This window comes from Paramormyrops kingsleyae, chromosome 7 (assembly GCF_048594095.1).
Source record: "Paramormyrops kingsleyae isolate MSU_618 chromosome 7, PKINGS_0.4, whole genome shotgun sequence".
Lineage (NCBI taxonomy): Eukaryota > Metazoa > Chordata > Actinopteri > Osteoglossiformes > Mormyridae > Paramormyrops > Paramormyrops kingsleyae.
Window position 1 is genome coordinate 19,185,693 of NC_132803.1, and position 27,241 is coordinate 19,212,933.

The window sequence follows — 27,241 nt, forward strand, 5'->3', positions numbered from 1 at the left end:
TGGCGCTATTTATCAATTCTTACAAAAGCACATATTTTACTGATTTGTTTTGGAATTTATTTTTGCTTATTATTCACTGTTTCTTTTCTAAAGTGCTCTTGCAGAGCAGAGCAGATTATTGTCATTTAATAGTCTTATCAGTTACAAAACCATTTACCTAATATAAACATAAATGATTATAGCACATACATTACCCCAAATTCATTTGTCCTTAAAGTCTCTGTAAATTTACCACTATACATGAAAATAATAAAATCTGAATAAGTTGACTGAAGATGACTGAAAATTATTTTACCAGATTAGTTTGGGTTCACTGTCCTGGCCACATGATTTTATTAAACCTTTTTTACTCAGTTACTCAGTCTCTGGAAATAAACCTGAAACTGTAAATACAACAAGTAGGCCTGAACGTCACACACACACAGGTGTAGAAAAACAGTCCCACTTTGATAAGTGAAAAGAACATGCAAAATTACCTGCTTGGTGTGCCTTGATTTCTTTCCTGTGGAAGCAGTTTGACATTACTTCATCCATCCATCTTCAAGTACTTATTCAATACGGGGTCAAGGAGATCCTGCAGCCTATGCAGAAAGCACAAGGCACCAAGCAGGGAAACACCCTACATGAGAATGTCAGCCCATCACACAGCAGGTACACATACTCACACACATTGTTAGACTGCAGCAGGAAATCCATGCAGCACAGAGCTAACAATGCCCATAGTGCTACCCATGCACTGTACCACTGTGCTGTTAAACATTACATAATTTGCCCATAATAGAATAGTTTCTACACTTGGTTCAAATTAAATAGATCTAAACAACAGCCATTAACTACATACTAGTCACCAAAAGAAAAGGATACTTGGATTGCGTTATTTTTTTTCCTTAATAGTCCCTAAACTATTTTCTTCCCAGAAAATCTTTAAAAAAAACAACAATGGATGGAAAATCCCAAGACTTCATGCATCTAGGAATAGCAATCGTTTACTATGAAAACTGACTGCACTAGCTAACCCTTTTTTTAGTTCACTCCTTTACAAGGAAAAACCATTTGAAAAATATGTCCCTACATTGGGCTTTAAAATAAAACATCCATCCATTTTTGAAAACGTTTGTTCTGTATAGGACTGCAGGCTCCGCAGTCTATCTCGGAGGCTACGGGCGCAAAGGCAGGGAGTAACCAGGATGGGGCGCCAAGCCATCGCAGGGTACACTAACACATCACGCACTCACATAAGCACACCTACTGTATGGGCAATTTGGTAATTCCAGTAAGCCTCAGTATGCTTTTGGACTGTGGAGGGGTTAGGGTTGGACTGGGGGGGGGTTGCAGAAAAGCCCACGGCAACGCGGGGAGGACATGCAAACTTTACACACATGGAACTATGGCGAAAACCCTAGTTCCAGAGGTGTGAGGCGACATTGTCAACCACTGCATCACCGTGTACCCCTAAAAGAAGACATAGAAGCAAAAAAATTCTGGACTACATTTGACAAGCTGGAGCTTTCACTTAAAATGCCATTAGAATCTGCAAACAGGACTAGATATATTTCGAAATATTCTTTTGAGGCATTCGATTTGTATTGCCGTGGTAGTTTCATTCTATTCTTGGAATAACACTGACAGAGTTAAGCACATACATTTCCAGAGTGAATTTCTTTCCGCTATTCAAAGAGTTGCACTCTGCGAAATAGGTAATAAAGGTACACGAGTTAATTAGTTATTCAACACATTGGCGTGCTATATCACAATCTACGACAGAAACTGTACTAGGGATACAGCTTGCAACAGTTCTCCCATAACTGTTCCCAGTATCCTTGCAAAAAAAACACTTTGATCCCCACCGGGAAACTGGGGTAGATTCGTGTTGCCTGGTCGATTGTCTTGCGTGGCTCCTCCCTCGATTATTCAGGCTGATGACGTATAGCTGGCGCTGTTGCAATTTCAGAGAGCTTATGGCATCTGGAGCAAGGACTCGTTTGAGCTGTAACTCTAAGCACCAGGGAGTGATTGCTGAGTCGCATTTTTATTATTATTCAGTTTACTAAAGGAATTCGTTTAAAGCTATGAAAAGTAACAGTTTTTAGGTTCCTGGGCGTTTAGTTACTAATAATCCGACGAAACTGAAGAGGAGCCGTGGTGAATCGCTGAAAGTGCCCGGACTTGTGTGAGTTGAGTTCGGACTGATTTAGTAGTTTCTGTCGGAGAGTTTCTCTCTGTTTGTACCGCTCTGGTTGCTCCGCATTATGGCGTTAAGGGCGCGAGCTTTATATGACTTTAATTCCGAAAATCCCGGCGAGATTTCAGTGAAGGAAAATGAAATCGTTACTTTGTACTGTGAGCAAGACATAGAGGGTTGGTTGGAGGGAGTGAACAGTAGAGGGGAAAGGGGGCTCTTTCCTGCCTCCTACGTGGAGATCCTGAAGAACACGGCTCCGTCTTATAACAATAACATCTCGGCCGGGGACGGGTATCAAGCCTCAAAGTATGCCAATATCTCTGGTAGCGGCTATGATACATCTTACAATACACAGCCAATAGATGAAAACTTATCAAAAACTAGTGCTCCTAGTTTTACCAGCTACCCAGTTCCAGTTCAACATCCACCCAGTTATCAGCCCAGTCAGGCGAGTGATGATGATTGGGATGATGAGTGGGATGACAGCTCCACAGTTGCAGATGAGCCCGGCGTCATTGGTGGAAGTTTTCCAGACTATGAGGGGAATGGGCCATCCACATACAGGATGTCCACTTCATCGATGCCTCGAGGTGGGACTGCCCAGCAAGCCAAGAGCTCAGCAACCGTCAGCAGAAACCTCAACAGGTTCTCGACCTTTGTGAAATCTGGAGGTGAGGCTTTCGTGTTGGGTGAAGCTTCTGGTTTTGTCAAGGATGGGGATAAGATTTGCGTTGTGATGGGCCAGTATGGACCGGAGTGGCAGGAGAACCCTTACCCATTTGTATGCTCCATCGATGACCCCACCAAACAAACCAAATTTAAGGGCATGAAAAGTTACGTGGCATATAAGCTGACTCCCACTCACACACAGAGTAACGTCAGCAGAAGGTACAAACATTTTGACTGGCTGTATACAAGGCTGGTGGAGAAGTTTCCTGTTATTTCCGTTCCTCACATCCCCGAAAAGCAGGCCACTGGAAGGTTTGAGGAAGACTTCATTTCAAAGCGGAGGAAAGGCCTGATCTGGTGGATGAACCACATGACCAGCCATCCGGTTTTGGCCAGGTGTGATGTTTTTCAACACTTCCTCACATGCAGCAGCACAGATGAAAAGGCCTGGAAACAGGGGAAGAGGAAGGCGGAGAAGGATGAAATGGTTGGTGCCAATTTCTTCCTCACCATTAGCACCCCCGCAGTTCCACTCGACCTACAGGACGTGGAAAGTAAAATCGATGGCTTCAAGGCTTTCACGAAAAAAATGGATGACAGTGTGGTACAAGTTAATACCACCTTCAATGAATTTGCCCGAAAGCAGATTGCTGGATTTAAGAAGGAGTACCAGAAAGTTGGATTGTCGTTTAAGATCCTCGGTCAGGCTTTTGAACTGGACCAGCAGCAGTTCTCTGTCGGCTTAAATCACGCAATTGCGTACACGGCGGAAGCTTATGACACCGTTGGAGAATATTTTGCTGAGCAGCCCCGACAGGATCTTGACCCTGTGATGGACCTTTTAGCCCTCTACCAGGGGCACTTGGCTAACTATCCAGACATCATTCATGTCCAGAAAGGTAAAGTCATTATCCCACCATACACCTCTCTTTCTATGTGAGCTTAATCTAAACTAAAGGTGTTCAGTGCTGCATGTGTATTAATCTGTTTCTGAGCCAGTCCTTTAATTGAAAAAGACACTCTGTTGTAAAGTAAATCTGTGTGCTGCCTTTTAATCATATTTCTGTCGGTGTAGCATCACCTTTTCTAGATGTACTGTGGCTTTTGCATTGCCTGAGGGAATAAAAACCTTTATTTTGTATTAAATGAAAAGTATGTGTTGCAGTCAGGACATGCAGATCATGGTTAATATTAGATACTTTAACATTGTATTGTTTCTACTGCATGCTTTCAGCATAATTCACCTGATGATTCCTTTTTCCCCAGCCCTGAATAGAAGATTAACCAGCATACCATTAGGCAGAAACTTATTGCACATTTTAAGGCAACTCCTACTGCTTTATGAAGGATTTTGTTTTCCTCATTTTGGGGAGGAGTTCATTTAGGGGCCAGTTAAATCGCATAAATAAGACATGACTCACGACTAAATAGATCAAAGTGCATAAGACTAGGGTAAGGTACTTGTTTCACAATGTAAAATAAAAAAGAAAGCAGAGTAAGCAGATAAAAGCAGAGTTAAAATAAAAATAGTACAGGTTAGTAAGTATCTGAAAAATGAATACAAACCCCAAATACAGCACAAGGAGTTTAAAATAAAGGCTTCAGGCTTGTTACCCTGATCAGGAAAAGTAATTAAGACATGGATAGATTTACTTGTACTAATTTTTTAAGCAGTCATGAAGATGCAATGATGGCAAAACAACACAGGAGAAATAATACATTATAAAATATATTATGTGTTACGCCCAGATTTGGGATGACATCCAGTTTTTCATATTGCACTGTGGAAAAATACAGAAAGGATTTAATCATATTAGATAATTCTATCAACAGTCCATCAACCATAAGTTCTATCACACAACAGCAACATTGGCAAATCTTTGGCCCAAACCCGACCTGCATCAAGCAACAGGTTAATTTTGAGCACAGCTGTGGATGGACAAATTTGGCTTACAGAATAAGATGCTAATGTGCTAATCAGGCAAATTCACAGGACATTAATGAGTAACTACATTTCCTGCTAAAGCAGTCTGGGAGGGTGTATCTGATTGCATGCAGCGAAACAATAATTTCTGTGTATGATTAACCGCAGTGAGACTATGAATGATGTGGATTTATTTCTGTTGGCTATTAAGAGAAAAGTGACAGAACCAGCAGTCAAAGAGCATAGCTTGTTATCGTTAACTAACACAGTACATTTCCATCTAATACTTCACTACTGTGATGTATACCAGACAGACATTTAATCATAAAAAGGTCACAAGGTTTTTATTTCGAAAATGCACCAAATTAATTGCATACTTCAGTGCGGCCGTTTTGGCTGTATTCCTGTCAAAATTCATGCTTTTTTTTTTTCCTCACGTGTATAGAGAGAAGAAAGCATATTGGCACCTAGGTGTGTGTGAATGGCCTTTAGGAGGGCAGTTTGAATCGAGTTTGTGTGGGAGGAGATCATCTGTGATGCTACCATTCCTTTGTTGTTCTTACCTCTCTGCAGACTGACCCTGAGTTCACTAAGGACAGGTTGGGTGGGATTTGTTTTCCAATAAATTAACATTGGGTTTCAATCGTGTATCTCGTGTGTTGGTGATCTGTCCCCGTGTCGAGAAGGTCCTGGATTCGAAACCCACAACCGACATAGTGGTATCGTTGTGGTTGGGCCCTTGAGCAATGTTCATAATCCCCACAGGAATGCCAGCTGCCCCTATTCTATGACCCCAAGTTTACTTCACTTGTATGTTGCTTCTGATAAAGGTTTCTGATGAATATATGCCAGAAATAATGGCTGTTTTACCTATGATGCTTATAGTGAATGCATACTTGTTGTATGGAATTGCTTAATAACATAGTTAACTTACTTTAATGAAAACAAAAAAAAACGTTAACTGAAATTCAGAGAATATATATGCAAACATAACACAAACAAAAGAATCAGGGCTTAAATCACTTGGAAGTCTATGAATACTCTTACGAACTAATTGTGAGAAATATTTGACAGATGACAGGCAATTTCACGCTCTTATGCAAATTCTAATCATGTTTGTATACTTGCTTGTTCAGTGGTTACCTGGCCTCAGGATTATAAATGCCCAAACTGGATCTGAAATGGACCAGTCATTAACTGGTTCCTCATGTGTTCTCTATTTAGCTGGTTAAATGAGAATGGATGTTTTTGTTCTTGTGCGTAATGCATACTTTGAAAGCCCAGTTGTGTCAGGAGTTGAAAATAAGCAGCTGAACACAGGCTCTGAAAAGGTAGTGCATAAGATCTGTCATTGCAAGTCTAGATATTTCGTACCTAGAAATCAGAAGGTCAACTGATGTTTTGGTAAATAACCTGAATACCTGTTCTATGTTAGTCTTCTATGTTATGTTCAGTATTTCATGTATTGCCACTAACTGGTTGAACTTCAGCTTTTGCCAAGCCCACATGTGAAGTTACAGGTTTTGTCAGTGTGTTATTAGCATCATTTAGCATGATAATTTAGGATCATTTGAAGCATTTTGGCACATTATTTTAATAAATATTTTGCTGATTAGAGCTGGGCTATATGGCAAAAAAATATATTTTTTCCTGTAGTGACCGATATCAGTAATTATCAATATTATAGTTTTACAATGCTGTTCCATGAAATAATGTAATAATCAAAATAATAAAATTAACCCTATTCTGGAATGAATAATGAATACATGGAAATAAACAATATTAGTAAACAAATACTTATTTTCCAAAAAATTTTACTGTTTACATACAAAATTCCCTTAAAATTATAAAAGGTTTTTGATTTTCAAGTATTCAAAGGAACATAGCTCAAATGAACAAAACCATATAATAATGTATCAATGTGCAAAACTGTATAATATTGCAAATATGTTAAAGGGCAAACATAAAATAAAGCAGGACAGAACTGAATGCAACAAGTATCTTCCTCTATTCTTGGTCTTTTAAAAACTTTTTTAAATTCTGAGGTAGAAAAGTATCTAAACCAGACAAACACTTATTCAAAAAAATGCCAAATGATAGTTAGATTCTTTTGTCTGGCACTGCAAAACATCGCCACACGTCACCATGTCACATGGTACAAAATCCTCGCGAGAGCAAGACGACTTGAGACAGACCGTGCAGCACAAACTTGAACCGCCTCCGTGACGACACAACTTTGCCCTTATTGGCTGAAGATTTTAGTCACATGTATGACGTTTGTATCCCAGGAAGTTCCAATGCGTTATCTGCTATTTTTCCCAAAAAGCACGAAAAGCAGTGAGAACTAGTTTTCAGTTTATTTACCTGGTAAAATAAAGTTTAAATAAATTACATAAATGCTCTAACAGTACACGTAAGTTAGTGGTTTATTTATTGTTAGTTACTGTAATGTTGCGCTGCTTTATTTGTTTAATCGTCCAGTCTGAGAAGGCATTCAAATAAGAATTAACTATAAAAACTTTGAATCCTTGAAGTATATGTATTTGATCTTTTTCCTGGCAGCTATCTTTTTAAACAGAGCCACTATACACAATAGTTTTATTCAGTTTGTATCAGGAGTTGGTAGGGCTGGACAATAATTCGATATCAATATATATCGCGATAGAATTTTTTTCGATAACGGTGATACGATTTTTAAACACATTTCCGATATTTCGATATACATTTGAATATTATATATATTCACCGGCTTTTAAAAATGTATCACAAGTGCTAAACAGCGCGTATTCAAATCGCATTCGCATGGTAATTTGCTGAACAACGCAGCTGTGAAACGTGATCCAGGTAAAACTTTTTTAGACAGCATAAATAATATTGAAGCATTTGTTTTCAAGCAGACTGTTAAAAGCAAAAGCAACAAAGCATTTTAGAAGAAACCATAGTAACCACGTGTATGATACTTTTCAGAGCTGTGTCAGAGAGAAATGACTCGTGAATTTAATTTTGACACTGGTTAGCTTTTTGTAAAAACGAACTACAGTACACCCCGCAGGTTTTTTGTGATTTTGTGAGCGATCTTTGTGTTTTCAATGTTGGAGAATATAATTAAAGGTTTGTATCAAGAAACGACGGTGGTTTTTATTGTATACTGGTAAATCTCTGCTGTTAGTTGGTGGTATGCCTTTTGTTAGCCAACATGTATGTCGGGGCCGGCTCTACGCTGGGGCAACGCCCCCTTAAGCAAACGTCCTGCCCCCTTAAATCAAACTTTTAGAAGTTGAGGAAGAAAATAATAATTACCCACAAACTGAATATGGACAAGATTTACTACAGTAGCTGAAAAATCCACTGAAAAAGGCACAAACGAGATGATAAGTTTCACTTCTTGTTCGCTCTTTCCCTCCGCGTTCTGTTTGTGCGCGGGCTCACGCAGCACTCGGCAGATCCCCCACTCACCCTCCCCCCAGCTAAACATCCAATCACTGTTAGTATGTAAATGAGCCAGTTTCTCAGTAGGCAGGGCAGGGCGAAATGAGCTGCGTGATTGCGGAAGGTTTAGAGGAAACAGCAATCTCTCTCGTCAAAATCATAGTGACTAGTGAGATCATGGTTCAAATTATTTTTGTCTATTTGGGGGGGTCTTGATCGGGGGGTACTGTACCCCCCCCCCAGTACCCCCCGATCAAGACCCCCCCCAAATAGACAAAAATAGCAGTTTGGGGGGGGGTATTAACATTTTTCTTGTTGTTTTTTTTTTTTTTTTTAAGAAAGATAACCTCACCTTGTAGGAAAATTTTATGTAAAACGATTTTAGACACCCCTAGTGTGGATCGTACCATTTGAACCACCTTGGCGCTAGAAGCAGCTTAGCCAGTCGGTTACGTCATTCATTCTCATTGAGCGAGTTGTTCGTTGTGATTTCAAGATTCTTTATTCGTCACATACATAGTTATAACAAGTACAACATGTAGTGAAATGAACCCTGACCGATCCTATTTTTCAGTTTTATATTTCAAGACTCGGTGAATTGATTTTTTCTTTTTCATAACTTAGCCTACCCTTTTTAGTTTTGGTGATATTGGCAATAGTGAAAAGTGTTTTGTTGGGTTCAAATATGTTTGATATAGGCCATCCAATTAAGGTAAATGTCTTGTTTTTAATCTGATGAGGAATATTTTATTTTATTTTTTGTTTTACTTTTCAGTTTTCCCCCTGAGGGATTGCCACCTTACTGTGGTCAGGGGCTTTGCGTGCCTCAGTGACCCTAAGAGCTACACCAGCAGAAGCTTAGCCTTCAGGTGGGACACCCAAGTTGGACAGGTCTTAGGGCAGAGGCCTGACAAAGTGCAATCCAATTACATGACAAAAACAGTTATCCAGAGCACCACCCCACCCCTTTCCCGCCTTTGTCGCCACCATGTGCCCCCTTCACATTTCTGTCTGCCCCCTCATATATGCATGTCTAGAACCGGCCCCGATGTACGTACATATTTATAGCATGCCGATCGCGTCAAACAAATCGCGGCAATGCCAAAAACCCGTGCATGTACATTCTCAGTTATTAACGCACATAAATACATTTCAAGCACATGCTAATATATTGCTGCCATATTGGTTTTCGGTTATCTCGATCATCGGTTATCTCGACGCTTTTTGGCAACCCCCTAGGCCGGCGACATAACCGGGTTCGACTGTATATGAATAATCAGCCTGTTCTAGTTTAAATGGAAATATATTATTGTTAATAAGCTGAGTCTGAGAGTTTTATTTATTTGATAGTTTATTTCACATTTCTTGTTTGTAAAGGCTAAATACAAATAAAAAGTGAACCTTTTTTTTTTGTACTGTTTTTATTTAAAAAAAAAAATTATATAATTTTAATAGGAGGAGCCTGGAGGTATTATAGACTTTGCAAATTCAGTTTGCAGACAACCATTGTGCGTGTCCTCGGCAGTTTTTTCCTGAGGCTTTTTAATATTGTCCATATCGATATCGGAATTATATCGTATCGACCAAAATTAAGAAATATATCGTGATATAAATTTTTGCCATATCGTCCAGGCCTAGGAGTTGGTAAAAGAAGTAATGTGCATGCAGGTGATATTTGTATAGCTTTATCTACACCCTTCTGGCAGTGCTGCCATTGCAGTCAGGTCTTGCAGACTACGAGGAGTAGAAGTTGTCCGACTTGGCCGTAGTCAGTTTATACTCCACCCCTGCAGCCGCCGGAAGATCGCGTTCCACGTCGCGTCAGCAGCAGACAGACCTAGCCCAAGTCGAATGCACCCATTTCTTCTTTAAGGGAGGATGGTCAAAATTACAACGTCGTTGGTGATTGGCTGTTGTGCTGGCGTTCAGTAAACCTCTACTCGATCAGCCATCGAGTTGTCTGTCTCAGTGCATTCTCTAAAACGGAGCAAACTTGGTTGATCGAGTTTTATAGCCTGTGTGTATCATCGTGATCGTCCTCACTTTTTATCAATAAAAATCGAGATCGTTTTATCGCCCAGCACTATTGCTGATTGTGATTTCACTAGGATTTAAAATGTTTTCCCACAGAAGTTTTGTTCTCTGTTCTCCTTTGTCTTAGTGTTGGTCATTTTAAGAAGTGTCTTTTCTAAATGTCGAGGTTGCCAGTGTTTTCAAAAAAAGGAAAAAAAAAAAAACATACAACTGCCAAGTCTAGAATAATTGTTTTAATAGAAATGGTTTCAATTTCTCCAAGCAGCCAAAAACCTCTTGGTTAACTACTAGTTAAATGTTATTCTTCACGTTTACTCTCTCATCATTATCCAGTGTACCCTTTTGCTAGTAGCTTATTAAAATCTATGTAAATTTTACATATTTAAAGATGTCCGCCCCCCCCCCCCCTCATTTTCTGTACTGAGGAAAACTGATAGCTTTTTGCATGCCATGTCATGAATTTCTTATTCATTATCGAAAATTCTAATCAGCTTCTGTCCCCTTTCACGGTTAAGAGGCAGGTACCCTTATCCATCACTTAAGTTTCCACCATTGTCTCTCCTGCTCATGTGGTATAATATTTGAAAAGGATATGTGATTACAAACTCACATGTTGCCATAGCCATTTGTTAACATAGATGGACCTTGCCAGTTTAATGGTTATGATGCATATTGTTGATCAACCCCCCTGCCTGCCTGATAATCACCCCCCAATTATATTGGCATTATAACAAAGAGCAAATGACTAAGTTAGATAACTTCCTTTTGGTTTGAAGGGCCCTCAAAAGCACATGTGTGTAACACAGTTCCTTGTCGCTCTTTCTGTCGCTTTTGAACCGGTGATGGAAAGACAGGTGCACAGAAATGAGGAACAAAAATATCGTGCCACACGTCTCAGAAGAAATTATTTGAGCTTTAAAGGTTGCTCTTTAATGTTTTCTTATTATATTTCACTTTTGTGTTATATAATATAGGAAGTATGTTTCCACATCACATTTTATGAATTCTGAATAATGCAGGACTAAACTTGAGGGTTGAGGTTATCAGCGTAGAAGATGTATGATTCCCTCTGTTTATTACACTCAGTACACTCAATATGGGTTGTTTTTAACAGCCAAATCAAATGTAAATGATCTGTATGATTAGTGAGCCAGTTCTAAGGATTCAGTGTTCAGTGATTTTTGGGTTTGTTTTCAATTTACACAGTTCTCAGTATCCTGATGACAAGCAGGCTATGTCCAAGAGCTGGCTTTGGACTGTAAAAAGAGAGTTACGTGTTTTCTGATTTCTCCATGGCTAATTTGTGCACTGTGCTGTTGTCTGTTTTGATGTCATGTAGCTGTTTTACATTTCAATGTGCTGAGCCTGAGATAAAGGACATGATTTTTGCCCACCATTTAGGAAAGCAGAAATGAGACCTACTCCTACCTCTGGCAAAGAAGATGTTTTTCCAATAAGACTGCATGTGCACTACAAAGGTTTAATTCTGTAGCTGTTGCGTAACAGTGTAGACGTGGGTTAACATCTGGCTTTTTCAGCCGTAATGCTAAATGCGCTGTATATCCGACCACAATGCTAATCTCACTGCAGTGCTGTTCATTTTCATAGTCATGTGCTACACTACTCTACTATCTCTCAGACTTTGCTCTGAAATTGCTGTAATAAAACTGGGTGGTATACAGTTTCAACTGCTATACTGATTTTAATTTCCTGTACAGTATGAATTTTTCATATACAGCTATACCATAGCATTGCTGAAACTCCAACTGTAACGCTTCAAAAGGCAGCGAAATTGTATAATATTGTTCACTGCTGGAAGCGCTATGGATCACTGTTCAGTGTGTACTGAGGGGACCCCTGTTAACTGTGTGTACATACACGTCTAACAGTCATAACACAATCATTTTTATATAACTTCAGCATTATAGTATTTCTAGCTATTACTTCAAGTCTGTGTCTGAAAATTTGGATTACATGTAATATAATAATTGGCTTTGCAATTAAATGCATATCGGTAAAGCAAAATCCCTAATATTATCGATTTATTGGTAATGTTAAAATCATGTTGGTTAAGTAAATTTTCTTACCAAGCTAAATATATGGTAAGTATTAGAGATGCATTAATTGTATCGGCCAGCTGTCAGTATCGGCCGATACAGTGACAGTGAGTCATTGGTCGATAGTTTAAAATGAACTGATATTTACTGCCAATAATTCCCTTTAAAATGGTGACCCATATTGCTTTGCACTCCCACATACTAAACACTGCTGTGCGGAGTTATGTTAACTTTAGCAAAAATGACAAAAATGCGTTTCGCAAACAATGCTCTGCTAAAATTTCACGAGAAGGATCTACAGTGGTACCTCGGTATACGTCCTTAATCCGTTCCAGATCCTTGGACTTATACCAAACAGGACATATACCAAGCAAATTTTTCCCATAAGAAATAAAGGGAAAATGATTAATCTGTTCCCATGGGGAAAAAAAAATCCTATTGTTATTGGCATATTATACATTAAAGGGGTTGTATAAAATAATTTAAACACTGCTTAATACTAAAATACATAAATACAAATTTCACCCCCTTCGCAACGTTAGCCGATTTAATAACGTCTGTTTTTCACAATCGTAGGTACTAGGGGTGGCACGGTTCACAAAACCCACGGTTCGGTTTGTATCACGGTTTTAGGGTCACGGTTTTCGGTTCTGTACGGTTCTTGTTATTTTTTCTTTTAATCTTTAACACTCCAGAAATGTACTTCAGCATATGATATATATAGCTTAATTATCCACAATTTAGGGTACAGTATTTAAAAAGTTATATCATGTAATCATGCATAAACTGAATTTGACTTGACTTAAAGCACATTATTAAAATTATTAAACATTATTAATCCCAGAACAGTAATAAAATAAAAGTCTTGCCTTAACATAAATGCTAAGAGAATAGATCGCTTTAATCGCTATTACAGTTGGGTATGGGCACGCGGTCTTATTTAGAAAACATACAAAAAGAGACGCATATAATGTTTAATCATTCGTTTTGTATTTGTCCGGTCCACGGGGTTAATTTAATTGGGGATCGTTAAAATGATAGATCACCTATCTTGATTAAGCCTGATTCGGTTCGTTATATATATATAAAAAAATTGGTATTAATTATATTGAATGTTCTTGAGTAATCGATAAAATCAGTTTCTGTATATGTACAAGACATCAATCTGTAATAGTGCAAAATATGTCCAGTTGATATGTCTAGTATGATCATCTGGCAATAGCCTGTAGGTCTGTGTGGTCAGACACTGTGCAATAAACAGAATTTTTAGGAACATGGCAAATGTTCACATTGCAGCATGGAAGCAGGCTCACTGTTACAACGCTGACCGGGGAAGCAGAGGCGAGGAGACCTAGGATCGGGGGAATGCGGGGTTTAATGAGCAAAAGGAACACAGACGAGCGGTAAAGCAGAATTACAATATAATGACCGGACTGGAGAAAGAAACGGAAACGCGGACTAAATACAATGGAGTAATGACAAATTTGACAACAATCAGGAACAGCTGGTAAACACGGGGAATCCACACAGGGTTAACGAGGGGGCGTGGCACACGGAAAGAGCGGACGATCGAGGCATGACACTCACTGGAGTGCTTTGTCACAGAACTTAATTTTCTTTAACAAAGTGCCTAACCGCACATTAAATAAAGTCACACAACAAAGGCGCACAACAGTGTTCAGATGTTGTGCTATCGGTTGGCTGAAATTTAAACGTTTTCTTCAGAGACAGGGTGGTAACGCCGAAAACACGAGCTAAACGCAGCAAACGAAAGGCTACCGGAAATTACTTAGCTGGCTGAACTTTTACCGGAACTACGTCACACCGCTCTGTGCATATAGCCTATTCTTTCGCGCGAAAGGAAAACACACTGACGTCACATACGGGGCATGAGGCTACATTGCGCATGTCATGAACCGTCGAACCGTGCGACGCATGCATGCTCCGAACCGAGACAAGCGAACCGAACGGTTCGGTTTTTTTTCATGAACCGTGCCATCCCTAGTAGGTTTTCGGCATATGGTATGCAGCAGCCAAGTGCCGAAAACGCATGCCACCTTCATACTTTTCAACAATCTTTTTTCACCTCCATGGTGATCCTAACCATTTTCTTCATTGTTTGGCTCTTCTCATTAACTTTCTTAGAACTTATCGTTAATGAATTTACCAAAAATTTACAAGAAAAAACACAAAATCACGTGAAAATTCACAGAAAGTTATTGCCTGGGTTGTTCACTGAATGGTAGCTGCTGGCGTGCTGACACTCGTGGGCAGTCATGGATTTGTCTCGAGAGAGGCAAACAAGGGTAGCATGTGGTGTCGTGACTCATTTTGACCCATACAAGTTCTAGCACGCGAGTCATATTCTACACAAAGGTCATATACCAAGCAAAATTTTTCCCCTCCGAACAGGACGTATACCAAGTTGGACTTATTTCAAAGCGGATGCATAACCAAGGTACCACTGTATTAGTAAATATTTCAGCACAACGAATTCGATTGCTCACCTTAAGGTGAGACAGTGAAGAATATAAAGTACCCCCCCCCCCAAGTAAATTTTTAGAGCTGGGAATTGGTAGTTTTGCACAGTCATCCCTTCACTATAATGTGGACTATTTTGCGCCTTTTTTAAATCATGAAGGGTCTGTGGTAAAGTTTTAAGATTTGAAATCTGAAAAGGGAGTCCATGGGCATTTTTCTTATATATGTTTTACAGCTACATTGAATGAACATTCCTGAATAAATGTAGCAGGTGTTGAATGATGTATATGTAGCTAACTTTACATAGTAAATGTACAATAAGGACATTATGAATGAATTCAGATAAAAATAGATAAAATAACAATCGTAATTTCTACAGGCGAATGATATTGTATCTCATTTCGCGTGCAGCTTTTAGCTGTCTGTTTGTTGTGAGTTTGAATACCTGCACAGCTTTCATCTCTGCTTCACTTGAAATTGTAAAGATGGGCTTTGGGACTTCAAAGCCGCAATCACTGTGCTATCAGATATTCTTACCAGTACTCCTAGGTTCTGTTCTCAGATATCAACAGCTGTGACCCTCTGTACAGTGGTGGTGTCATGGTGTACTGAAGCTCTGTTGTTTTTAAATGGGGTAACAAGTTAATTAAGGGCCAAGACTTTTAACCTGAAGACTGTGTGTTTAAATTCTTACAGGCATGTTGTTATCCTGCCCATGAATAGTGTGCAGAATTCGTATTGCTGCAGTAAAGTGTTTAGCTCTATGAAAGGATAAAGTAAGTAAGTTGCCTTTGTTAAAAGCTTCATTTAACTAGCTAAATGTAAATATACCGAAATGTGGTACTGGGTTACCCTCACATATGTCTGTTGACGTTTCTTTGAGCTACTCTAGTGTTGGTTTCTTTTGCCTTTTATGTTAACATTTATGTTAATGATTTGTTACTTTTGATATTAGATAGACATGAGCTCTGATTCTTTCTAGTAATTCTTTCTTTCTTGGATCTTGAACTTTGTTATGGAAAGTAGCTACATTTTTGGGGTTATGTTTCTTTATTTTGAGAAAAAAAACCTTGCATCCCTGTTTGTCTCATTGAAATTGAGAATTCTTATTCTCCCCCTGCTACACAGTATAGTGTGTGAGGACTTTAGCCTTTCTCCTCTCCTCTCCTCTGCTGTTCAAGACGAGTAGAGATGACATGGATCCTGCAAATAATTCACACCCAGTTCGCATCACTTCTCACACCTATAAAACCACAATAAGCTGAGCGCGAGGTTGCATGACTTTGTGTGCACCCTAAGAGTAGGAGAGACCAGCTAGCAACTAAGCAATAATTATACTATATTCCCTAATTGTTGTTCCTAGATTGCTTTTTTTCAGGTTTTTACCAATATGGGCATTTTGAATTCTCTCTCATCTTGATGGCACTCTACAGAATTGTCTTATTTTGAGATATTGACTTCCTTGCATTTGAGAAGATATTGATGGACAGGATGTTGTCTGACAAGTATGGGTAAAATGTAGCTACAGTGATGGATGTGCAAAGAGAATTTATTTATTTGTGTGCATATGTAAATAAAAATCACCATATATTCATAGTGTTTTTCCAAAACTGTCATAAAACAAGAATCCCGTATCAGCCTCAGGAATTAATACAATATTCCTTTTTTTAAATTCTGTTGTAAAAATACAGGTTTTTTTTTACTTCATTACACTTTTTTTAATGACAGATGCATGCTGTTGCAAAAAAAAGAATGTTTATACATTATTATTTCTAAATGCTTGTATGTTTCTCTGGAATATTTCCGTGCTCATGAAATCAAATGATTTGTGTGAGTCCCTTGAGTTCGCCTTGTGTTTAGCTCCTTGGCTAGGAGAGTGAATGGCCTTGTGTATTTCCATGTAGCGTTTTAAATATGACACACTACCTCACTCATGCAAGTCCCCTGCTAAGAGGGGCTGTAGCCTTAAGATGTATTGGGCAGTATTTTAGATACTCAACCACAAAAGGCCCATGAGGCCAAACCGTGCAAATTGTTACGTAATCTCCCTGATTATTTTGATTTATTCCACCCTTGGCTTTATTTTCTGACTGGCTTATTCAGTGCTGTAAATGTAGCTATACTACAAGGTTTTAATAATTAGAAGTAGACTCCTTGTTTGCTCGTATGTGTTGAGGCAGTTGAAGCTATTGCGTGCTCCTAGATGCATTTGCTGATGCACTGCTGCCTCTGTGGAAGTTAGGAGAGGCGGCAGGATGAAACGCGGTGTGCGTCGTGTCATGGCTGTGTGAGAAGCGTGGGTGAAGATGGGGGGGGTCCTTGTATGAAAGAAGGCCACGGCTTCAAAGCACTTTCTGCGGTTAATTACCTTTCCTAATAACAATGTCTTGGCAGCAGCAAGTGATGAAACTGCGTCGTTCCCTCCTCACTGCTGGGAGTTGGTAGATAAGTTACCGTTAAGCTTACAATTGCTCTTGTATTTGTGGCCACAGGCAGCATAGTGTTTAGGGTCTGCAGCTCAAGTCTCAGAATGAGTCCTTGAGCAAGGTACTTTACCCTGAATCGCTCAGTGAAATACCTACCTGTCTCCTCCCCCCCCCTCATTTTTTTTCCATGGGAACGTCCAACGCGTATTTGTGTGCTTATTTTTGTGAACACAGTAACTTTGTGTAATGCACTAGCATTTTGCGTTGCACTCGGAGCTCAGTAACTAATGGTGTGAAATGCTCTGCCCTCCATTTCCCATTATAAATCACATGACTTATCACGTCACCATCATCCTTACCCCTACGGGAAGGACAGCTCCGTGGAAGGGAACTGCTGCTGGTTCTTCGTGAGTTTGCGTGCGACCAAATTCAATAAGACCAAAGGAAATAAAATTGTTTATCGACTATCTAATTTGCTCTATAAAATCCTTGATATTTAGCCTCACATTTTCCATCGTTTCCTTACCAACAGGAAGGTGAACCTTGGCCATGTTAATGGACCTATATTTGGAGGGAAAATGGGAAGTGACAGTCTACAGTCAGCTATATGATACTTGCTAGATCGCCATGACTTTCTCGCATGTGCTCATAATTTGGGCCTTTTAAGAGCTGCTGCTTTAGTTAATCTGACTTCGACAACATTTCTTTGTTTCTGCCTCTCTGTTTAAAATTCATCCACCAAATTTAGAAACAAACAACCATTCCATAACTAGTTTTTTTTTTTAAAGCTACAGCAACACATTTGTTATCAGATTAGAAAATCCTCACTAATTTAGGGATGCAGCAATACCGATACCTGATGCTGGTATCAGTGCGATACTGCACTCATATGCTCAAACTGATAAAAAATGTCAGATATCAAGAACTGATACTACTGAATTGCAACATTGCATTAAAATTCAAAGCCGTGGCATTTGCTTTTTTGCTGCCCAATCAGATTTTGCCATTTAGCAAGAGATTTGTCAGTTGGAAACAATTGGGAAGGATAAATGCAGAGAACACCGGCATTGGCAAACTGCGGAGTATACGCGGAGGATGTCAGCAGTTTGGGCATATTTTAAGGTAAGGGATGATGACAGAAGTGAAGCAGACTTTAAGCTCTCTTCTGCTATAGTCTCAAGAGTAGGGAGGGACAACACATCATTTAACACAAGCAATTTGATCAGACGTCTAAAGACGCACCATAGCGCAGAGTACATGGAGTTTTGCTAATGCTAGCAGAGAAAGACCGTGGCTTTAGCGCCAGTTATCAGGAAGCGAGAGAAAATTAAACTGAAGCAGTAGTTATTTAGTTATTTAATGTTAGATTCAAGTCATATATTGTCGCATATAACTAATGCGTCAGGTTCAATGACCAATATAAGTACATCTTGGTGTACACTTTCTTCGATTGCTACCAAGCGGACCAATCGGAGTTCTTGTGGTCTGCATCGCACAACATGTAGTCACATTTCTGGGGAGGTGTACATCAGGCTATGGGTGGGGTACACAGCTATGTCATACTTAAGGCGATGATTCAACGCAGAAGTATAATCAGCCTTTGTAGTCAAGGTTTTGTTCCTCTGTAAAGACCTTTCAAGCTGAGAATTGTGACTCCTTATTATAAATGTATATTTTATTATATAATATTACTGTTACTGTCTATCAATGTATTTTTACTGTCTAAATATAAGTATTCAGCTAGTGTAAACATGCAGGATGCTATGACAGCGAATGCGAGGCTGAGACTGAAGCCTTACCCTTTGTTTCCGCTGAGAGACGTGCCGCGTGACTCATTTCCCCGTGCGTACAAGTTGTCTTAGGTTGGTGTTCACCATTCGACTTCTGAGATTCAAATCGAGTTTTTTTTTTTAAACTGGTTGGTTCAACTTAAGAAATTCGAGTTCTAATGAGTTCGAGAACCGAGGTACCACTGTATTCACCTTACTTGAAACCCGAGTTTTAATTGGTTTTCCATTCCTATGTGATTAGGAGGCCAGATGCTGCAGTAGGCACCACATAATTTTTTTGCTGATTTAAAGTCCAACACGTTTATTAAACAAAAGGATATGCCAACATGTATAGCACCGAAAAGTTGGTTTGCAGCCAAATGTTTTGCCTGTCATCTGAAACCCTGCTGATTATTGTGCATGCGCGATATAATATGGATATGATATCGCGATATGATATCACCCAGTCCTACCTTTTATCTTTAGGATTTTTTACATTACGGTACAGTTTGTCATCTTGTGCAGTCCATCTGTAACCATATTTTTTCACTCTGTACTTGGATATCTATTTGGGCCTTTAATGTTAGCTTAAGGTAAGAAGGGGCATTATTGTTCTTTCAACAATTGTTTTTTTTTTTTTTTTGTCCAGCTACATTAAAAAGCTACATTAATACACCCAGCACAACAGACCCCTATTAAAGTTATGAAGGTGTGGAGTACAATGCAGGTGGTGCAAGTGAGGCATAGCATCCTTGTTAACAAGGAAGGTGTATAATTTGTTGCAGGTGGAACGAGGTGCAGTGACGGGCAAAAGCAAGTTGGATTAGAATCCTTGCGTTGGGTGGGGTTAGGAGTATAGAGCCCAGACTGATATAACCAAGGAATGGAACATTTATATTACTTGGCAGATGTGACGTAGGAGTGAGATAGATGATGACAAGCTTACAGCTGTCAAGCATACAACCTGGGTATAAGGGCTACAATGAAGTGCTTAATATTCTAAGAACGTAAGGTCAGAAGAGCCATGATTCAATTCCTACTAGACAAATGCAAAATACAGGAGCATCCACTGTTGCCAGAAGACCACAATTAAGGGATAGTCATTGAAGACAGAGTAGGTCAGTGATTGGAGGAGTTTGTTGGTCTTGATGAAAAGATATTTGTGCAGCTTTAAGAGGTGAGCCTGTGGCTGAAAGTGCTTCTCAGCTGTTCCAGTTCTCTGTTGAATGGGCCTCATAATTATAGAGAACGGTTTAGACGCCATTCTTCCCTCCACCACTGTTTCCAAGTCAAGTCAGTGCGTCGGCTGTCTAAAAAAGCTTTTGTTTAGTCTCTCTTGTGTTTTATTCCATACTTTCTGTGCCCTCAGGTAACCCTTTTAATGAAACCCAGCTGATCCTCGTTAGCATTGGTGTCTTGTTAGGGTTATTTTATGGCCAGTTCAGGGGGTTCGTGTTAAAAGAGGTGCAGTGCTAGCAGGAAGTTGCCTCAGGGTAGTGGATGTGTGGCTTTTGTCTTATGCTTATCAGTGTGTTTTGGTTCAGTCTGCATCTAGTCTCCATTTTGCATATAGATTTAGTTTGCTCAGCCCTCACTGTGTCATGGGTTCGTCTTGCCCTCTGGCAGCCCTTCACTCAGTAATGTTCCACAGCTCCTTATCAGAAGCCAGCCAAAGCGTCAGAGACGTCCGTCAGAGACGTCAAAGCATCTGGCACCAAGGGAGCTGGTGATGAAGGCCACTGGCTTTTGTTTTGTTTTTGTTATTTTTTTCCCCAACTTAAAGATGTATGTCCTGGAAGGACCAAAATCCTGAAATGTGCCCCACTGTGTTAGCTAATAAATCGTGTCAATTTGAATTTAATTGGCAGAGGTGCTTTTAAGAGGGTAAATGACATTACATGGGTTTTTTTGTACCTCACCAGTGAGTGGTACAGATGACTTGGCCTGCATTTATAGCATCGCGGTAATAGTTAGCTGTATGTGAATTTGCAGGGGCTTGAGGCATTTGGAGAAACAGCAGTGGGAGGAGACTTGTATCCTGGGGGCTGATAAAAATGCACAGACACCTCTTACGTGAAATGCCACTCCTGTTTTCCGGCACTTGTCTCCCCAGTGTGTTGTATTTGGCTTCCGTCCTTGACAAAAAAAACAGAGATTCCTTCAGTGTAACAGTGTTGAAGTTAAAGCTGAAGCTGAGAGATTGCTGTCTTTGTAGCCAAGGTTACAATCATTGGTTATTTTGGTACAAATGAAATCTAAAATTGATCTTGTAGGGGAGATATACCGTGGAACATGAATGCGTCCTTGTTCTGGGACCGTGTACTGTAGCGTATTATGTGGTATATTGAGTAATGCAAGGAGACTAAATGAGGGAAGAGATGCAATGTAATTCATAAATTGAGTACACAAATCTCATTGTTTCCCCCGAACTGGTCTTCGAATGTGAATAAACTGTGCTGTCACCAAGGATGCTGGACTTAACTGTCATGCATAAGAATGCTTTTATGTTTGAGTCTTTGAGTAGTTGCTAATTATCTTTGTTGCTATGTCATTTTTCTGTCATTGTGGAATAGAATTTAAAGCAAATTATGAAGGCAAGTAACGATTTCCAGTTTTCGTGATTGTGTAATCGAATGTCGATAAAAAGACCTTGAAATGAGGAAATCCAATCGACTGAGTTACTTTATAACAAGGGTTGAACAACTTATCGATTTCAAATCGAAATCGCAATTTGAAACAACGCGATTAGCACATCGCAAAGGCTGTGGTTTAGGATATGCGTTATACAGCACATCTGATCCAGGGTTTAAAAGTGTTCTGAGAGTAGTTTACCAGTCATGCTCATCATACAAAAGTGGCCCAAGGCATCTGTACTGTATATATGCCCATGAACAACAAACATGTGAAACCCAAAGAAAACGTTACATTTGTGTTGTGAAAAAATATAGATTCCGCTGCTTACCTACCTATTTCATGGTCAGAGATTGTTCACAGAAATGTCCTATTATTAGGGGTACAAACAATATTGGCTGCAGGATACCTGTTCGTTTTTCGTACAGGAATTTTAGTTATTTAATTTTACACGTTCATAGCTTTTGTCTTTGTGTTTGATTGATCTCTGCTAATTAAAAAAAAAAAATGAATAAATACATGTTGGATGCAATTCATATCTTTAAAGGGACTCCCATTATATTCAAGAGAAGCCCAGTGTCTCTACGGGCAATGTCTGCAAAACTAGGCAACTCCCAGCAGAACATCCTAGACGGCTAGATAGCACTAAAGCCCCTCTAAAACATATCTTTCTCAGTTTTGGGGTGAACTGCCCTGTTAAGTTCTCATCCTTGGGTTAGAATACAGACCAGTTAATATTTCGATGGTACCTTATGTGGTTATGCTGTGTCAGATGTTTTAAATGTACTACACACTGAATATTAACCTGAAGCTTGAATTTTAAAAAATTATATCACCAATCAAATCTGTCACAATATCTAATTGCTAATCGGATTACATATTTTCCCCAAATCATTCAGCCTATTAATCTATTGTCGTGTGTGTGTGTGTGTGTGTGTGTGTGTGTGTGTGTTTTTTTTTCCTTTCTTTTGGTGCCGTCTGAATACAGTGATCCCCCTCACTCATATGTTACTCATATCCTTAGCCTGACAACCACATATCATATGTTTTCACAAAGTGTATTTTGATAAGTTTACATGTGTTCAAAGCGTGTGAGAGGGGTATTTTAAGGCTTAAATATATGGTTTTTCTATCACAGATTTTTACCCATCACTGATGGATCTGGAACGTAACTTCCGGGGATCACTGCATATTTGTTTGGACAGATGAAAATCTTCAGAATTGACCTCAATTCTGTTTTTAGATTATTAAAAAAATCATGAAGTCAGGTTTTTTTGGGATAGGAAAAACTTTATTGGTCCCAGGAGGAAATTCTTGAAATGCATACTTGTTCTGTATATACACAAATTCATATGCGAAAAATATCACTTTAACCAAGAAGTTTGTTAATTAGCCTGTGAATCATATTATTTGACCTTTAAAGCTACAGGTGATTGAGTTCTTCTTTTTAATCTTCCATTGGTTGGTTGGAAAGCTGGAATTTATTCACAAGAAAAGAAGCTTGTGCTCAACAATGTGTCTTCCCAGGTTCCATATCTGCATTGAAGAGTACGCTGGTAATTGCCGTTCCTCCGTATGTTGATGGCTGCAAGCTTAATTACCTGTTTCCGGCGTCACTAGTCAGGTGTCATTAACTGCTTATCATTCCTGCTATTTAAGTTGTGGCGCACAGCCTTTTCTGGAACGCAGTTAAGATGAATAATCATCCCCTAGAGGTATGCCGCCATGCAGCCATTTCAATAATAGAAACTGACATCCAACCAAAAGATGCTGGACAGGATAATTAACGTTCCTTTAGGTGACATTGACCATGTCCTTATATCTATGGAGTAAAGGTGTGGTAGCCTGTTTGTGAAAAGACTTTTGGAATGCACGTATGTAATGGCATCTATTGCCCAACTGTTTTCTTTTCATATCTTAAAGTCTTGTCTTAAAATAGTACTTTTAAGAGCTTCAAATTACAGAATGGCTTTTATTTTATTTTTATAAACTTTCATGGTGCTTGATTAATTTTCCTGTCATGAAGTAGCAGGCAGATGAGAAAATACTTTTAGGTGTTTTAAATGAATAAGTAATGATTTTTTCCAAGCTGACAACATTGGGCCCTTGAGCTGTTGGGAGAGGTTGGAAAAGTGCAAATCCTTCTCTCACAGAGATGAAGTCATGCAGCTGTTGAATGATATCACTTGTTTCATACCAGTACCAAAAGGGTGTAAATTCTTCTTTCATGGGAAACTTCCTCCAGTTGTCCAAAGTAATTTATGTTCTTTTTTTATGATTATATATTTTTTCTATAGACCTATTCAGTTGTAGCCAGCGGATGTTATGCAGCCTGAATCCAACAAACACAAATCCTTCTCCTTTCCTGTTTTGGTTTTTGTTTGTTGTTTTTATTTGGAAGTACATTCAAGGAGGTAAAATTTGTATTTTTTAAACAATATGTTCTATCACACTGTTTTAAATTTATTTAATTTATGTTTATTATAGCTAAATGTTGTACTGGTTCACAGGATGTGAACCATGTACAAAAAGCATTTTTTTGCCCCTTCACCCACCAAACGATTTCCCACTGAGATAAAAAAAGATCATTTCCAGCTGAGATAGATAAAAAGAGAAAAAAACAGTCTGTTCTTGAACCAGGCAGCAAGTGTGCTTCTCCATTTTGACGTGAGTGTATGAGCAAAGGTCAGGTGTGTTCATGCCCCTCCGCCAACCAATAGAGTTACCCTCACAGTGGCTAAACCGTGTTTTCTATTCTCCACACAGGAGCCCTGACCAAAGTGAAGGAAAGCCAGAAGCACGTGGACGAGGGCAAGATGGAGGGAGCGAGCGCAGACGGCATCTGCGAGCGCTGCAACATCATCTCGTTCGCCACGCTGGCTGAGATCCACCATTTCCATCAGATCCGCGTGCGAGACTTCAAGGCCCAGATGCAGCACTTCCTCCGTGAGCAGATTGGCTTCTTCCAGAAGATCACCACCAAGCTTGAGGAGGCTTTGCAGAAGTACGACAACGCCTAGTGCGGTGTTGGCGAGGGGGCACCTGCCTCTCGCTCCCTTATACGGTATTAGCAGGCACTGCCTTAGCATCACTGGCCGCACTGGGCCTGGTCTCCCTCGGCCATGACTGCCTCTCTTTCACATGCTCAGATCCACTGCATTCATCTCTGACGGCTGTTGATCTGAGGGGGCAGGATATTATATTATTTTTAACCTTGCCCGGGAATGTATTTTTCGGGGCGATAGTTTATGCATTTTTGAAGGCTAACAAGACCCTGTGTTGGCATCCGTGCTATTGCAGCGGTGAGCTTAAGGTGTGTTTAACATAGTCAGTCATTTAACAACAAAAAAAAAAGTAGCTTACATGATGAAAGCAAGTTATATCATTGCTTATACTATCAGTGTAAGTTTTAACTTTTAATTAGTTAACACTTATGTTTAACCATATTATTGAGAAAATAGGTTTTTTTAATTTCGTAATAAGCCTCCAAAAGGATATGCAGAATAAGTCTCTATTTACATTTAGCGCTGTCGACTGGCCTTCTGTGACTGCCTTGGATGCGTCTTTGGCATGATTGCAATCTCTGTCTTTACAAATAAGAAACAAAATGTTTACAACTACCAAGCAAGCAGCTTTTGCCACAGCCTGTGCCTTCTGCTGGTTTCCCTGGTATCCTTTCATGCCTTGCATACTTGCAGATTTGTGGACTGTTTTTTAATCTCTTATTGTTGCATTAGAATGAACAATGACGGTGACTTTCCAGCTGCGTGAGTTTCCTTGGGGGATGAGAGCGCTTTTTTTTTGTTTGTTTGTTTGTTTGTTTTTTGCCCTTCTGATGCTCTTGTATTTCCTCCTATGAATGTCATGTCTCTGTGAGAATCGAGGCTATCGAGATCTCTTGATGGGGTTACATGCTAATCCTGGCAAGTTTTACTTGAGAAGCAGGTGAAGGATGAAGTCATCACTAAGGGATGAAATCAAGACAAGAAGAGAAGTATTGTTTTTAAAATGAATGTCGTCTGAGTTAATATGGGTGTTTCATACAATCGCCAAGCTTTCCAGGCACAAAAAAACCTAACAAGTCTGGGATTCTTGACTTTTTGTGGGGAGGCATTTCAGTAGGCCAAATATGGGCAAGCACCTTACTGGCCAGGTCTGGATTGTATTTAGTGGAATCCTTTCTTCTATGATTTGCAGGGTTGGACATTTATGTTGTCCGCTTCACTATAACAACATCTTGGAGGAACAGTTGGGTTGTTTCAAATGTAGAAATTGAGGAAAAGAAACAAATGCTAAAGTTGCCTCAATATTGTTGTTGCTAAAGTATCAGCTACCTGACGTTGAAAGGTATTTATATTACCTTTAGGTGTTGTTTACTAACCAAAAAGTTCCCTGCTCCGTTCGCTGTTATTCTTTCAGTTCATCCCAGTTATCCTGTTAGCATTGGACCATTTGAATCACAACTTAATATCCACTGTTTGAATGACTGTGCAAAATAAAAACTGGTTTGAAATACCTGAAATAGTCTTGTATGAGCTAACTGCACCAAACCCAAGTGAACAAATGTTAATATACAAAGTAAAGAATTATAAGATGGATTAGTATGAGATTTGTACTGTTTAATGTCGGGTGGTATATAGGCGCTTATCATTTTTAATAAATTGCTAAAAGAAACATACAGTGGGTGGATTTGGCCGAAGCCTGGGCGTTCCTGGAGAGAGCGGCTGAAGCCCATTGTGGGAAGGAGGCCTGATCGTGGTGCGTCAGTGAGCCCAGGGGACGAGGGGTGTTTGCTGATGTCCGGGGCCTGGCCAGGCTCGGTCAGCCACAGCGGGCGACGTGGCGTTTCCTGTCCGGCTGAAGCGGCAGCCTCAGGCTCACCCTTCTGTGGCGATAAATTAATGTGGAAGGGCAGCCGTGTTGCTGCTGCTGGCGCTCTAAGTGCCCCCCTGGGGGGGGATGAACCAGGGTAAAGGCTGCTGCTGCTGGAGGCTGCTTGCCTGCATGCTCTGTCATCTTGTAGATAAAGCAGGGGGCCAGAATCTGACTTTATACCCCAAGCACACCCTGTGGGCCTCTATGTATTACATAACATACATCATCTGACCTACATCTTCATCTTTCACTCACTTGCATTGTTTCTCTGGGTAATTCTTATTCTTTTTTTTCCTTCCTTTCTTTTACCATTGATAAAATGTAAGTCACATTGATTTTTAAGATTTTTTGTTTTGCTCCCCCCCCCAACTAGGGATTCCATTTTAATCCCCGCTGTGCCACATTAGTCTTCTGTATTATCCCGCAAATGTGGTTTACAAGTTTCTCTCTGCAGTGTAGCTGGACTGCACAGATACTGAACTATGGGGGGAAAAAAACATACAAATACAAAATAAATGCATCAACTGGACATAGTCTGTATATTGTATTGTATCAGTTTCCGCCTTCCACTGTAAATTTTAACATAGATCAGAAGATATTGCCTGGTTTTGCTTGTTTCAGCCTCCATGTTGCATGTGTGCCTCCCTCCCCCCCCATCTTGCATTCCCTGACATTCCTGCCTGGCTCCCCATTCAGGCACTTTCAGACAGTCTGGCAAGGACTTCCCCTCACAGGCCTGCACTGGTTGACTTATCAGCCTGCTA

General features: G+C 39.7%; 1 protein-coding gene across 1 annotated transcript; it reads left to right on the forward strand.

The window, feature by feature from the left end:
* Positions 1 to 1,914: 1,914 nt before the first annotated feature.
* LOC111849839 (sorting nexin-18) lies at positions 1,915 to 26,124 on the forward strand. Its single transcript, XM_023823076.2, has 2 exons — positions 1,915 to 3,750; positions 24,369 to 26,124. Exons 1-2 carry the CDS (start codon positions 2,250 to 2,252, stop codon positions 24,620 to 24,622), a joined length of 1,755 nt encoding a protein of 584 aa, XP_023678844.1. The 5' UTR covers positions 1,915 to 2,249; the 3' UTR covers positions 24,623 to 26,124.
* The last annotated feature ends 1,117 nt before the right edge of the window (positions 26,125 to 27,241 follow it).

What these genes read in the sequence shown, in the direction of transcription:
- LOC111849839 (XM_023823076.2), top strand. Translation starts at nt 2,250, where the DNA reads ATGGCGTTAAGGGCGCGAGCTTTATATGACTTTAATTCCGAAAATCCC. An exon ending in CATCATTCATGTCCAGAAAG is followed by an intron (nt 3,751 to 24,368) that starts GTAAAGTCATTA and finishes TTCTCCACACAG; the next exon opens with GAGCCCTGACCAAAGTGAAG.